Raw genomic sequence first — 15225 nt, forward strand, 5'->3', positions numbered from 1 at the left:
AGCAGATAGGAAAAGCAGATGGAAGAGAATGTACACCCCTTCGTAGTTCATCTGGACTGTAATCAGGAGCTGACCCAGGGTGGGCGTTTGGAAGGACTCAGCCTCCGTCCTGCCTGGTGCTGGGATCAGCTTACACAGCTCCTGTGTCCACAGGGCACAGAGAATACATTGTCCATAAGGAGGATTATTCTGTACAAGAAGCTCAGACAAAGGGAGAGGTTGTTTCCAGCTGCCTGGGGGAGGTGAGAAGGGGGTAGGAAAAGGGACCAGCCTCGCACTGGGGCATTCCTGCAGAGTTCAGCTTCTTTTCTGCAGCAGCACAAGAGGAGGTGGGCAATTACACCCCCTCCAGCTCAATCCTAATGCTGGGATCCACTATGGAGTTGTAAGGAGCACTTGGCTACAACCTATCTATCTTGGCTGTTTCTCAAAAAACGACAGGGTTGAATGAGGTGGACCAGCTAAGCAGGGCAGCAATAAACACCAGAAGGGGAACAGAATGGGGTGACTGGCACAATGAGCAAAAGAGAGGTTCAGCAATGACTGAATCCCAGGCTCAGGGCAGGACTGGAGAGAGGTCCTAGGCAATGGGCCTTATGCTGACATTGATTGGATAAGCTTCCGCCTTCAGCAGGATGAACTCTGTCCTGTAGTAAGCTCTTGACGTTTCACAGCTGCTGCTTCTTTCTCCATCCTAGACACAAACCTAGGAGACAATGGCCTAATCTCTTTCTCCAGGGGACCCAAGAATAGGAGAAAGCACGATCTCCAAGCAAAACAGGGCAGTCAAAAACAGAGGCATGTTACCAGAGTAGGCCAATAGTCGCCTTTTGCAAATCCTAAATCTGAGGCAGTAAATAGGTCATGTCCCCTTCTTCAAAGGAAATTCTATATGTATTCCCTCCTGAGGGAATGAGTATGTTAGGGGTGGGAGATACATACTCTCTAGAGGCATTTACTAGACTGTATGGACCCCAAAGTGGGAGACACTCGTGAGATATGTGTACCCCAAATGATTGTTTTGAGGATGGGGGATAAAAATGAGAGCATGCACTCCTACAGTGCTGAATGTAGAGGAGTCCCTCTAGAGGAAGGAGTGTTTGCTTAGGGGAACAAGATGTAGGTGACATCCTGCATACGTTCCTGTTGGGGCAAGAGGACACTTCCATTCTTGGATGACAAGGAATCCATTTTAATAGTATGGTGGGGATGAAGTCAGTATTTGCCTGGGACACAAAAAAATCCTGCGGTTGGTGCTGTTCAATAGGAGGAAACCTTTTGGTGGAGTAAAGGGCAACAGTCACCAATAGACGCTCCAGGGGTTTCAGAGAAGCACAGCTCAAACTCTACCCAATATGCCAGTTAGCTTTGACATTTCCAGTGGGAAGGGAAGAGGTGAGAAGATAGAGAACACCTCAGCAGGCTGATGAGTTGGAACAGTTTAAGTAGGGGAAAGGTCTGTCTTTGCCTCAGAGCTGGTGACCAGACTCCCCTACTGCTATGTATTGTGGTCAGTGAGCTTTGTGGATACCATTCCTCGTCTTGATGGAATGGTAACATGTGACATCTGGGACCACTTTTCCAGTCCTTTGCTGCCACAGCCTGGCAGAACTTTGGCACTGAACAAATGCCAAAGCACCAGTGTGTGATAGAAGAGAACAGAAAAAAGGCAGCTGGAAGGTATGAACAGGAGGGAAGTCGCAGGATTTTTAGATCAAAGCTAATTAAAGATATGAAAACTTTTTTATGGAGAGCAAATTAGAACTGCCTTGCAGCACTCTTGAAATTGCCTCTGATCCCTATGTAGTGCTCTCATAAATTACTGTCAGACAACCCTGAGCCAGTGAACATCAATTTAAATAACTTTATTCAGAGGAATCCTTTGGTCCACTTCTGCTGACTCAACCCCTGCCCATGCCGACAAACAAGTACTAAGAAAGGCAGATTAGTCTGAATGTCTAAATTCACTTTGTTCAACTTTATAAAAGCAGGCAAAGTTACTGGGGGTTGCCCCCTCCCACCATCAATCTGGTTCACCATTTGGGCCACAGGCTTAGGGAAATGAAGGAAAGCCATCCTGGCCAGTCGAGAAACTGGGCACCATTATGAGGTCAACTAAACCCTGATGGCAGTGTGAAGTGCAATTCCCTTCTCCCTCCAAAATAAGAAACACGAGTCCAGGGGAGGGGGCTTTTTCATGTGCTAAGAAAAAACCCTTTCCCACATAGTCCTGCCTGGCAGAGCCACTTCCTGAGAAAGCCTCGTGTGATAAGGGTGGGGTAAAGAATAGGGGACTTTATGACTATTTGCCAGGTAAGAGCCAAGTTGGCTTTTCAGAGCACAGAAAGGACAGCAGGCCCAAGCTTCACTAGAGCTGTAGGCGGGCATTTTTTTTTTCTTCCTGACCCAGAAGCTTCTTCACCTTGCACCTTAGAGGGATAGCCAGAATGAAAACCGGGCAGGAGGGCCTGCAAAGACAGTGTGCCTCTAAGAACACAGAGGTTGCTACAGTTTTTGGCAGCATAAAATAAGCAAAGCGTTATTTGATTTTGTGTCCATCAGCTCACCATTGACATGAGGCAGTATCAGATCAGGGTAAGTTCTGGATCAAGGGCTGTGGAGGGTGGTGGGGAGAAGGATCTGTAGAAACTATCATTTATTGAATACCCATTATTTCATATACTGTGCTAAGTGCTTTACATTCATTTCCTCATTTTAATCCTCACAACAACTCTATAAGGTAGGTATTATCACCATTTACAAATGAGAAACAGGCTCAGAAAATTAGGTCACTTGTCCAAGGTCACACAGCTAGTCAGTGGTGGAAGTGGGATTTGTCTGTTGCTGAAAGCCCATGTTCTTTTTATTGTACCCATCTAGGTGAGCCTTGAGCAAAAGATAATTTCACTGCCCAACTCTGCAAAGAGCACCAGGGAGTCGAGGTTGCCAGCCACACTCACCGCTGGTAGGGATGCATTGAAGCCGACTTGATGTTGGTTTTTATTCCACTTGGCATTTTCCCTGAAAGGAACATGAAGAAAGACATCTCAAGCAAGGTAAGACTTTCACGACAAATCAGAAATGTGGTATCTCAGGTTCCCTCTGTCACCTCCTTTATCATCTCAGAACCTCTGTAGCATCTGACCTTGTTTGACAAAGGTCAGAAGTATGGTTCTTCACCCAGCTCTCTCCCTGAAGGTGTCCAGGAGGAAAGAAGTGATATGGGAGAATAGTCTGTTCATCCACTCCTAGAAAAGATAGCTAAACCTGTGTGACCCCCATTTAATGTCACAGGTAAAAAGAGTACTTTCTCTCATTGTTTTTTTTTTTTTTATATCATAAGAACTGCAGAATCTTTGTTTTAATTGTCCCTTCTCCTAGACAGCTTGGAGGAAATAACTCTTCTAGCTGCCTCCATCTAGACTATTCTAAAAATGAGTAGGAGAGAAAGCAGGAAGCCAAGAGCAAGAAAGGCATGATACAGAGAAAAGAATACATGTAGGACTGGAAAACTGGCCTGCGTGTCAATTCCTAATGCACCTACCAAACGGTCTTAAGATCTGACCACTGATTTCTCTACCTAAGAAGAGACACTGACAACATATCTAATACCAGAATAAATGGGACCGAAGGATAGTTGACACAGAGATGTGAGATGGAGATGGGAAATGAGAGCAGTTTCTGTTACTCAAAGTTCTTCCTCACTCTCTGGTGCCTATGCAGTCTCAAATGAGATTTTTTTACTTCTGAAAATTATTTCCTGGGTCACAGTGCAAAGGAGAAATGGAGAAAATCTCTAGGTCTAGAGATGCTGGAGGCCCAGATAATCTAGCTTATTCCCTCCAACTCCCCTGCTCAAAGTCAACTTCCTTTCAACCCCTGCCACCTTACCTGGTTGACCTGCTTGAGCCATTTGTACCCCACTGAGCATTGGCTGCTGCTGGCTTGGAGCTCCTGCCATCTGCACCTGCTGTAATCCTGAGGTTCCTGCAAGGATCGTCCCAGCTCCTGGCTGGCCTGGCTGGCCAGGACCACTGCTGCCTGAAGGTCTCCAGTTAGACAGTCCTTTCCCAAAGGCAACAGCTGCCACCAAGGCATTAGTGTCTGTAGGGTTAAAGGTCTGCTTGTTTGGCCGGAGACCTGAAGAAAAAGTAAGTGGGGATCCTGAAGTATGTTTCTGATGCAGGACTGAACGTGGCAGCTGGAAGACCAGTATGAGTGCCAGGGTTTAGAGTTCTGAATTCAGCAGCATCTAGACTCCCTCACAGCCCATAAAAAGAGCCAGAGGACCCCCAAGCCTATCTCAGAATTCTCTCTTCTTACTTTGCCCATTTCCTCCACTGCTTCAGGGTTGGCCTTAAATACAAAAGGCTAACAGAATGGATGTAAACCCTAAAGCAGTTCACTCTTGTGTCCTAACTTCACTACTCTCGAAACAACCATTCCTATTCCAGTGATCTTATATACCTCTCCTTCTCTGTTTTGCCACCAGTCCACCATACCTCCACTCTCTGATTCTCGCTCCTCTTTGCTGATTTTCTCCAGAAGGTTTGAACACATTTTATTCAAGCTCTGGATCTGCTTCTGTAACACACAAATTTGTGCAGAGATTAGGGTAACTAGGAAACGATATGGACAAATTTATTCCTTGGATTCTGCCAGAAGCAGCTTAGGTGCAACCAACTATGCATCCCTACTAGACAGAAATGGTAATGCCTAGCTTCTCATGATGGGATGGGGATGGGGCAGCAAGGCAGTGACTCAGTCCAACCTGGGCTGCATCTGCACCAATGCGGGCAGCATCTGTCGTCAGTTGCTTCTCCTGTTCTTCCACCTCAGGGTCAGGCTTGGTTCTCAGATGGTCAGGGACTACCTCATGGCTGAAAACGGGCACCCGTCCTTCAGTCTGCCGCTGCAACACACAGATTTTATTGATCCTACTATGCACTCCAAGAAGATTCTATCTGGCCTGATATACAGTCCCATCCACAGGCAAACAGTGCATTTTCAAGGAAAATACAACCTAAAACATAATATCTAGTTTCCTAGAACACAATCTCCTTTACTCCAGCCTTCATTTTTTGTGTCTTCTCACATCCCTATCTCTACCAGACCTAGAGGCAAATTAAACTATCACTGTCTGCCACGTTTCAAAGACTGAAACAGACAAAGTCACCAAAGGGCAGACTTTGTGGCTTGAGACAGATGTTGGAGAAGGAAGGTACCAGCCTTGGTGACATACCCCTCAGGTTATTACAACACTATTTGGGAGTGGCTCTTCCACCTTCAGAAGAACAAAAAGCAAGGCCTCCAAAATTATTTCTAAGTTCTCAGCTAAGAACTTAATTTCCCTAAATAGTAAAGAAGCCTAAAAAACTCCTTAATTTCCCAAGTTGTATTCTTTTTCTGCTCTTACCATGAGATCTTCATCTCGGTCTGGAGACAACACCAGAGGGATGATGACCTGGTTACGGAACAGCGGTGTTTTTTCATGCTTCAAGACCTTGTTCAGAGTGTTCAACTGTCCAGAAAGCAAGGCAAAGCTGTCCAGGACAGATGGCCTGTTGGCAGTAAGAAGGTGTCAGAATGTTCCACCCCTTCCTTGGGTGGTTCTTAGTAAAATAGTCCTAGTTCCTTCAGGCTAGGAACACTCGGATTTACCCCCAAAAGTCTCATAGCCCTATGACTAGCCTAAGTGGGAAGAGACTAACAAGGATGACAGGGCTATGAAAGAGGGACATAGTTTCAGTTTATGAAACAGATGTAGAAAAAACCCAGTTCATTGTTTGAATGAGGTGAGGAACAGTGGCAAAATAGGACTATACTGTTATAACTAAAACTTCAGAAACCCGGTAAAATCCTTCTTTCCAGCCTGGAAATAGGATCCACACTTCAGAGTAGGTTGGATCTAAAGGACTCAGCCATATTTGTGGCAAGAGATCCAGCACAAATAGAGCTGTAATAGGAGGACCTCCTCACCAGAGAAGTCAAAGGGTAAGAATTGAAAGCTATAACGAACTTGGGGTAGGAAACCGAGCATTTCTCTACTTCCTTGCCATGGAAGCCACTTGCTAAATGTTACGAAACCCAGCTCTTTCCAAATCAAAAGATGTTTGTAAACTGATAAACGGTTACATCATTAGAAGTGTCCTATTCATCAGAAGGCTAGGCCCCCCCACCCATAAGCCCTCCCTAGCTTGCCCTGGCAACCCTTACCAGGTCAGCCGGCCATACTCGTTCTCCAACTTGCAAATGAAACTTCCCAGTGAGTTCTTCAGATCAGCCACTTGACTCAGCAGTGCATCTAATGATGCCTCAAGCTGCTTCTCCTCTCTCTGCACCAATAGGAACAGGTTGGTTACCCAGATAAACAAGTATGACACATAGAAAGGAGGGCTGAAAAGCCAAGGAGATGGTGTGCAAACACCAGTCAGGTAACAGGATCTCATTGACATAGGATAACCAGGTTGTTTCCTATCTGTGGTATTTGGGTTATAGACAGCATCAACCCTGAGACCTTTCAACCGTTTGCCTGACCCAAGTACTTCCACCAACTGATTCCTTTTTCCCATCCGCTCCTAATCTATGCCTGGGTTTTCTCTGTATTAGGTACACCCTACACTCCCTCATTGAGACATTTTCGACAAACCTAATGCCAGATCATTATCTCATGTGCACCTCTGTAGCACATGCACTCCAGCTTCCTCCATCCTAGCATTTGTGAGCCTGGCTCTCTTGTCAGTCTCTGGGAAATCTGCCTACTCATGAAGACTTCTCTGAATACCAGTCCTGCTCTCCTCTTTCCCTCCCCCCACCAACCACTCCAGCTTTCCATCTGCTCTCATCATTTCATGTTTCAACCTTCTCCTCGCTGAATTAATATGCACCCATCTATCTCTGTGTCAATATTCCCGTGCCTCTTTCACAAGCTCGGTCAACCCAATAACATTTCTTGAGACTACCAGCTGCAGGAAACTAAGTGTCAAATGAAAACCAAAACCGCACATGCTTCTAAGCACTGAACAAACAAATTAAAATGCCGGGGGTCTGCAAAGCATTTCCTTCCCATCGGTGGTATCCTGTTTTATTCCATTTCTTCACCCTTAACAACTATAGGGCACAGGCTGGGAAGAGTGATGCAAAACTGTCTTGCAAACCTGCTAAGGTGCCTGACAGGAACTTGATCCTGGGTTCCACCATGGCCTCACATTACAAGCTGCTTAGCTTTCGGACACCGCGGCCCACAATTCCCTCACTGCTTGGGCTTCTTTCCAATTAGATCCCCTGCTATATCGGCATCCAACAGCCTCCATCCAGCAGCTTAGGACAGGGCCTGAGCCAACCCACCACCTCCTGAGCCGTCTTCCTTGGACTGCATCTCGGCCTCCCCCTATTACAACCTAATCCTTTCCCACGCCAAGCAAGTCAATGCTGCCTCCTCCCTCCGGATTTAGCCCGACCGCCTTCTGTCAGGCGAGCTCCACCCCCACCTCTCATCTGCGCCGCTCCCTCTCTAATTACCCTCGCCCCCCAACCCACGTTCCCTTATCAGCCGTGGGTTCTGCCCTCTCTTCTCAGTCCCAACTCTTCATTCTCCTTAGCCAGCCCACTCTGGCTCCCTGTAGCCGAAGCTGGCCAGCCGCTAGCACGCCCAACGCGGCTCTCACCTGCATTGCGGCGGCCGAGGCAACTGCAACGATTTCTACTTCCGGTTTTCCTGTCAGCAAACGCCTCTGAGAAGGCTTCGTCCACCAATCAGAAAACTGGAACTCGGCCCTCCCACCCACTTCCGGTTCCTTCCGGGTGCCGAGGTAGCCAGGTCAGGGGTCAAGAGTGGAACACACAGGCCCGGGCCGGCGCGGGAGGGCTTGTGTGATGGCCTCGGAGCGCCCCGAGCCGGAGGTGAGGGGCGGGCGGACGCAGCACTGGGCCCTGAGATCCGAGGGGGAGGGTCCGGCGGGCAGGCGTGGCGTTGGCCTCCTCTGGGTCTGGGGGTGGCCGGGCTGCGTAGCCTCGGCAGGGACCAGCCCTGCCCGGAAGGCCCGACTATGGTACCCCTGCGGACTATGGGACGCGGTCTGCAGTTTCCTCGGGGAGCTAAAGGAGTAACTCTTTTTGCTTTGTTTTGTTTACTGACGTGTCATCCGCGTCGTCAACTCTTTGACCTAATGATAGTGGTATTAACAAAATTTGTATTTTGACTTTCTGTTGCAGTTTCAATGGGCAACAGGGCAGTAGATTTAGTTTGCCGGTTTTTGTATTTCTTTAGGCATTGGAATGCTGTAAACAGCATGAATTCATTTAGTTCTAGGGCCCATGCTTTTAGAAAAGCAGCTTTAATTTCATGGAAAAAACATTTGAGTCGGACTGAGACCTCGCTCCAATATTGGCGCTGTCATGTAGCTAATCTGTGCAAGCTCAGGCGAGTCTTCCCGGATCCTGTTTCCTTCTTTATAAAATATGTGTCTTACAGTGTGTTGTAAGGATCACATGTAATAAACCAGAAAGGGGATATGAGATATTCATTAGATGCTAAGGAACATGCAAGGAACCTTATATACATTGTGTCATTCAGACTTCTGCAAGGAAGATGGCGTTCTCACAGAGGAGAAAACTGAAAAATGAGAAAGATTTAGTACCTTACTCAAATGCCACTCATCCAGGAAGTAGCAATTTGGAGTTAGAAGATCTGAGCTTAAAATCTCAGATTTGGATAAAACACCACCACTAGGAAAGATGCCAGTATATTAGTAGGTGGAAAGGGTGAGAGATGTGTTTAATGATACAAATAGTATTCATTACTGCATACATACTGCATGCTTGGCACCATTCTAAGCGCTTTACCAGTATCAGTTAATTCTGTCAGCCCTATGAAGTGGACACTGTTATCTCCTTTTTTTTGGTTTAGGAACTGAGGCACAGAGATATTAAGAGTAACAAAGTAGGCTGGGCGCAGTGGCTCACACCTGTAATCCCAACACTTTGGGAGGCCGAGGGGCGGATCACCTGAGGTCAGGAGTTCGAGACCAGCCTGACCAATATGGAGACAGCCTGTCTATACCAAAAATACAAAATTAGCTGGGCATGGTGGCGCAGGCCTGTAATTCCAGCTACTCAAGAGGCTGAGGCAGAAGAATCGCTTGAACCGGGGAGGTAGAGGTTGCAATGAGCTGAGATCAGGCCATTGCACTCCAGCCTGGGCAACAAGAGTGAAACTCCGTCTCAAAAAAAAAAAAAAAAAGTAACAAAGTTACACAGCTGTTAAATATTATAGTCAGGACTCCAAAACAGATGGCCAGGCTCCAATCCTTGTGTTCTTAACCATATTGTTCATAGTATAAATAATAAAGTAGCCACAGAATGGTAAATCTCCTGTTCACTGGGATTTGGTGTGATAAGACCCAACATTGAATATGGTGGTGGGAAACCATGCCTTTTTAAAAATAGTCATGTTCACAGAGGTGGTAGAATAGCCCATGCATCAGAAATATCAGTCAAGATCAATCAGAAATATTGATACAAGAAAAACTATGAAACAGTTTAGAGGATGTTTCATTAGAAAGTGAAAGGACGTGGAGGGATGTTGTGGGGAAATACAACCTACCTTTTAGGCAGATAGTCTAGAACGACACCGTCCTGTAGAAATCTGAAGCAAGCCATGTGTGTAATATTAGGTTTTCTGATAGCCACATAAAAAAATAAATGAAATAAATTCTAAAGATATATTTAACCCAAACTCCCAACATTTTCAAAATGTAATAAAATACAAAATATTGTGAGATATTTAACATTTTTTTGGTACCAAGTCTTTAAAATCTAGTGTTGTATTTTACACTTATAGCACATCCATTTTGGTCTAGCAACATTGTAGGTGCTCAGTAGCCCCATATGGTAGTCTTCACCATATAGAGCAGTACAGATCTAAAGTAATTTCAAGTCAAGACACACAATCCTGGGAGTCTCAGCCAAAAGGTAAGCTTTTTTTTTTTTTTTTTTTTTGAGATGAAGTCTTGCTCTGCTGCCCAAGCTGTAGTGCAGTGGCGCCATCTTGGCTCACTGCAAGCTCCGCCTCCCGGGTTCACATCATTCTCCTGCCTAAGCATCCCGAGTAGCTGGGACTACAGGCGCCCACCACCATGCCCGGCTAATTTTTTGTATTTTTGGTAGAGACGGGGTTTCACCGTGTTAGCCAGGATAGTCTCGATCTCCTGACCTCGTCATCCTCCCACCTTGGCCTCCCAAAGTGCTCGATTACAGGCGGGGTGGGCCCGGCCTAAGTTGAGCATTTTTTAAGTTCCTGATTTGCATTTCTGAAAATTTTATCAGAAGGTAAAGAGACTGAAGAGTTCTGCCCTATGATAAAGTGATTGACTTTTAGAGGCTGTTAGGATCCCGAGAAAGATTAGGTATAGTCAGATTTAGGAAATCATTCATTCATCATGCACTTGAAATATTTTACAAGTGCTGGTATGAGTCAGAATTGTGCTAAGTATCAGGGTGGATACACAGCAGTGTAAGACAGACATGGTCCCTATCTTTATGGAGAAAACAGGATTGAATTAGGATAATAAGTGCTGTAAAGGAGTGAATTAGGGTGTTTAACAGTGGTTCTCAACCTACCTTGTTAAGAAGTGGTTGTGAATCAGGAAGACTCAGAAGAATGACATTTAAACTGAAGCCTGAATAGGTAGAAGTTGTCTGAAAGAAGAGGCAGAGAGCGTTGCAGGCAAAGGGAATAGTGAAGATCTTCAGGTGAGAAGGAGCCCATTGGAGCCTTCAGAGAACTAAGAGGAAGCAACTCCTAGTGTGGATGCAGTATGACAATGAGAATAGCTAGCACTTACTGAATGCTTCCTGAGTATCATCTGATACTCAAAAATTATCCGAAAATAAGCACTTTTACTATCCCAGTTTCACAGATGAGGAAACTAAGGCACAGAGAGTGTAAGTCTCTGCCAAAGCCATATAGTTAATAATCAGCGGAACAAGCATTTGATCCTAGGTGCTGTAACACTGGAATACATGCATTTAACTGAGTGGGAATTGATGAGAGATAAGGCTGGAGAAGATGCAGCTTGAGGCCATGCTAAAGGCTCAGGACTTTGATGTATAGTGGTAAGAAGAGTTTAACCAGTTCAAGAGGGGAAGTAATCCGCATTATTTTGTGGGAATGTGTTAACAAAAGACAGCACAAGGGTTAGAAAAGGCTAAACAAATCAGACCTTAATCACAAAGGGACAGGTACAAAAAGACAAAGCAACAAATTAATGAGATGGACCATGCTTCATTCATCCTGGTATACATGGTATGCAGCACAGTGCCTGGTAATGTTTTATTCATCTTGGTATAAATGGTATGTAGGCCTCAATAAATGTTCCAAAGAATGATAGCCTTCCTCTCCTGTTTAATTGCAACAACATCCCTATGAAGATAATCTTATCCACATGCTATCAATAAAGAAACTGAGGCCTGGAAAAATTAAGTAACTTGTCCAAGGTCACCTAGATAGCAAATGATAGAACCAGATTTGAATCCAGGTCCCTGACTCCGAAACTATTTTGTCTACCTTGTGAGACTACTCCAAGAGTAATGAACTTTAGACTCAAGAGGGATTAATATGAGGACTTGAAGCTCCATGTGAGTGTGGATGCTCGGAGAACTAATCCAGGGATTCTCAAGTGTTAACGTGGAAGAATCACTTGGAGACCTTGTTAGAATGTAAATTCTGGAGCCCATCAACTCTGTTTTTTTTTTTTTTGGAGATGGAGTCTTGCACTGTCGCCCAGGCTGGAGTGCAGTGGCGTGATCTTGGCTCACCGCAACCTCCGCCTCCCAGGTTCAAGCAATTCTTGTGCCTCAGCCTCCCGAGTAGCTGGGACTACAGGTGTGAGCCGCAGCATCCAGTCTGGAGCCCATCAACTGTTAATTCAGTTGGTCTGGGATGGTGCCTGGGACTCAACTCTGTATTTTCATAAGCACTTCAGGTGATTATTCATGCAGCTGGTCCTTGGATCGCACTTTGAAAAACACCATTCTAGCTGCTTAAATTATTAAGTCTTCTAGTTATGATAAATTACATCTTGAAGGTGAAGAGAACTTAGAAATTATGTTTTGAAAATATAGTTGTTGGGCTGGGCGCGGTGGCTCATGCCTGTAACACCAACACTTTGGGAGGCCGAGGTGGGTGGATCACCTGAGGTCAGGAGTTCGAGACCAGCCTGACCAACATGGAGAAACCTCATCTCTACCAAAAATACAAAATTAGCTGGGCGTGGTGGTGCATGCCTGTAATCCCAGCTACTCTGAAGGCTGAGGCAGGAGAATCGCTTAAACCCAGGAGGCGGAGGTTGCAGTGAGCCAAGATGGCGCCATTACACTCTAGCCTGGGCAACAAGAGTGAAACTCCATCTCAAAAAAAAAAAAAGAAAAAGAAAATATAGTTGTTGGCTTTGAAGGATCATATGTGAAGGGGCATGTTGCAAGAAGGGTAGGCAAATGTTCAGCAAATGTTCCTGATTTCAGGAAGGTGGATTCTGTAAAAACTGATTGATGAACTAGACTTCATTGTGCCTTTGGAGAGTCAGTCCATCATTCAAAATAACGTTCAAGGAAAGGTGGGAAAAATGGAAGCTGTACAGTAGTAAAATTCAGTGGCCTACTAACTGGTAATCGAAAGAAAGCTGTCTAGTAGTCTGTGTCCTCCATCTCGTTTATCCCCATTCTCTCCTCACTTAACAAACACTGCTTAACATTTAGCATCACTTTCTCTTAAGGTATTAGCCTGAATCAGGTTACTTTGTTACTTGCTTGCTTTTTTGTGGGGAGGGGGAGGTCAGGGAGTGGGGCATGTGGTCTCGCTCTGTCACCCAGGCTGGAGTGCAGTGGTACAGTCATGGCTCACTGAAGCCTCAACCTCTCTGGGCTCAGGCGATCCTCCCACCTTAGTTTCCTAAGTAGCTGGGACTACAGCTACATGACACTACACCCAGCTAATTTTCATAATTTTTTTGTAAAGACAGGGTTTTGCCGTGTTGCCCAGGCTGGTCTCAAACTCCTGAGGCTCAAGTGATCTGCCCACTTTGGTCTTCCAAAGTGCTGGGATTGCAGGCATGAGCCACTGCACCTGGCTGTTACTTGTTTTTGTAGAAGCACATTCTTATCCTTCAGAGCACTTACTCAGTATGTAATTATACAGTAGTTACAGTGATTATTTGATCAATGTTTTTGTCCTTCATTATAGAGTAAGTTTTATGAGAGCAGAAAATGCATGTTTTTGCTTTTCATTGTATCATTAGTACCTAGCCCAGTGCCTAGCATGTACCAGGCTTTTCATAAATTTGTTGAGTGAATGCATGCATGCTTACCTTGCCTTTGTTCTTTTTGGAGTTCAGTGAGGGCATGATAGCACCCTGAACCAATTAGCATGGAAGTCAAACTGGAGAGATTTAGTAGAAGAAGAAACAACACTCTAAGCTTCACTGTAAAATAATAGACTGAATTTATCCAGTGTGACAGGACTAATTGAATAATTTTGTGTGTCCAAAAAAGCCAGCTGCATGAGGATAAAATGGGAGATGTGTTTGGACAGCAGCACAAGTGAGAAAGTCATGGAGGTTTCCTGAGCAAGTATAATGTAGGAGAATCTGAATCTGTGATCTCACTTGAGTATTATGTTCCATTCTGGTCCCCACATTTTAAGTTGTAAAGTAGCCCAGCCAGAATTCATTCATGGGCACATAATCTAAGATATAAAATAGTGAGGAAACTTGAAACCATGCCATTTGAGAGATACTTAAAGAACCCAAAAGATGTTTATTTTAGAAAAGCAAAGACTCGGGGCTGTCATCACGTGTTTAATAGACTCTCATTTGGCAGAGGGTCAGATTCTCCCTGTGTGGCCTTAGAAGGTAAAACAAAAAGTGGGTTAGATATTTTCAAGACAACAGATTTTAAGCTTTCAAGATATTATCAAAAAGACAGATTCTGGCTCTATGTGAAGACATTCCCAACTCTGCCAACTAAACAGGTATGGGGGAAAAAAAAACTGAAGTGAATGGCTGTGCAGGACTTCTGATTCAAAGAAGCAAGGTAAACAGCAACACTTTGTTATTACTAATCTGTGCATTTATACACATTACTTTTTACAAGGTGCTTTCACACATCATTGGGCTAGGTGGTATTTTTATACAGGAGGAAGCTCACCCAGAGTCTTAGCTATCAAATCACAACACTTTCTTTCCATAACACTGTTCTTTCTAAAACAAAGCTAATGGAACATAAAGCAAATCTGTTAGAACCCCCATTTGCACTCCCTCAGGGTTCCAGGAACAATAAAAAAGAAGATACTAGTGAAAACATGGTAAAAACAACTTTTCTGGAAGCAAAGGAAAAACTCCAAAAATGGAATCGCTTACTTTTTCCATAAATGATTGGAAGATGAAGTGAATAAAGGACAGGAACTCTTCAGCAACAAAAACCATGTTCATAGAAGAGTGAAAAATTAGAAATTATTGGTAACAAATTAAAGATAGCTGGAAACAATAAATACAGCTTGTGAGATTAGTTTTCCTTGTTCATACATGTATTCAACAATTATTATTGGAACACTTAGTATGTCTTGGCACTGTGCTAGGCGCTAGGGTTACAGCAGGAAACAATGTATAGGCCAGGTGTGGTGGCTTACAGCTGTAATCCCAGCACTTTAGGAGGCTGAGGCTGGTGGATCACCTGAGGTAGAAGTTCGAGACCAGCCTGGCTAACATGGCAAAACCCTGCCTTTACTGAAAATACAAAAATTAAGTGAATGTGGTGGCACGTATTTATAGTCCCAGCTACTCAGGAGCCCGAAGCAGAAGAATCACTTGAACCCAAGAGGCAGAGGTTGCAGTGAGCCAAGGTGGTACTGCTGCACTCCATCCTGGGTAACAGAGCAAGACTCCATCTCAAAAAACAAAAAACAAGAAAAGGCCGGGCGTGGTGGCTCACTCCTGTAATCCCAGCACTTCGGGAGGCCTAGACAGGCAGATCACGAGGTCAGGAGATCGAGACCATCCTGGCTGACATAGTGAAACCCCATCTCTACTAAAAATACAAAAAATTAGCCAGGTGTGGTGGTAGGCACCTGTAGTCCCAGCTACTCGGGAGGCTGAGGCAGGAGAATGGTGTGAACCCAGGAGGCGGAGCTTGCAGTGAGCTGATATCACGCCACCACACTCCAGCCTGGGC

The 15225-nt window shown here is 45.0% G+C and overlaps 2 protein-coding genes across 5 annotated transcripts in view; one reads left to right on the forward strand and one right to left on the reverse strand.

The window, feature by feature from the left end:
- Positions 1 to 1841: 1841 nt before the first annotated feature.
- On the reverse strand, positions 1842 to 7722 carry MED8 (mediator complex subunit 8). 4 transcript variants are annotated; one of them, XM_012001776.1, is made up of 8 exons: positions 7668 to 7712; positions 6217 to 6335; positions 5417 to 5561; positions 4772 to 4912; positions 4503 to 4584; positions 3892 to 4140; positions 2961 to 3021; positions 1842 to 2468 (listed from the first exon to the last, which is right to left on the reverse strand). In XM_012001776.1, exons 1-8 carry the CDS (start codon positions 7671 to 7673, stop codon positions 2369 to 2371), a joined length of 903 nt encoding a protein of 300 aa, XP_011857166.1. In that variant the 5' UTR covers positions 7674 to 7712; the 3' UTR covers positions 1842 to 2368. The 4 variants fall into 4 exon arrangements, with proteins under 4 accessions (XP_011857166.1, XP_011857165.1, XP_011857167.1 ...); XM_012001775.1 differs by lacking the exon at positions 7668 to 7712 and having other exon boundaries at positions 6217 to 6585; XM_012001777.1 differs by having other exon boundaries at positions 1851 to 3021; positions 5417 to 5543; positions 6217 to 6396; positions 7668 to 7722.
- Positions 7723 to 7816: 94 nt separating this feature from the next.
- The window catches only part of SZT2 (seizure threshold 2 homolog (mouse)), a 67675-nt gene continuing 60266 nt past the window's right edge, over positions 7817 to 15225 (forward strand). Inside the window, exon 1 of the mRNA XM_012001791.1 lies at positions 7817 to 7902. Within this exon, the coding sequence (XP_011857181.1) occupies positions 7876 to 7902 (27 nt within the window). The 5' untranslated portion in view covers positions 7817 to 7875. The remainder of the gene's footprint in view (positions 7903 to 15225) is intronic.

This window comes from Mandrillus leucophaeus, unplaced genomic scaffold (genome assembly GCF_000951045.1).
Source record: "Mandrillus leucophaeus isolate KB7577 unplaced genomic scaffold, Mleu.le_1.0 Scaffold67, whole genome shotgun sequence".
Taxonomy (NCBI): Eukaryota; Metazoa; Chordata; class Mammalia; order Primates; family Cercopithecidae; genus Mandrillus; species Mandrillus leucophaeus.

Coding starts and splice junctions, on each gene's coding strand:
- MED8 (XM_012001775.1), bottom strand. CDS start 6,572: ATGGGAAAAAGGAATCAGTTGGTGGAAGTACTTGGGTCAGGCAAACGG. Junction 4,913..5,416: donor ACCGAGATGAAGATCTCATG/GTAAGAGCAGAA, acceptor TGTGTGTTGCAG/CGGCAGACTGAAGGACGGGT. Junction 4,585..4,771: donor TTGGTGCAGATGCAGCCCAG/GTTGGACTGAGT, acceptor TGTGTGTTACAG/AAGCAGATCCAGAGCTTGAA.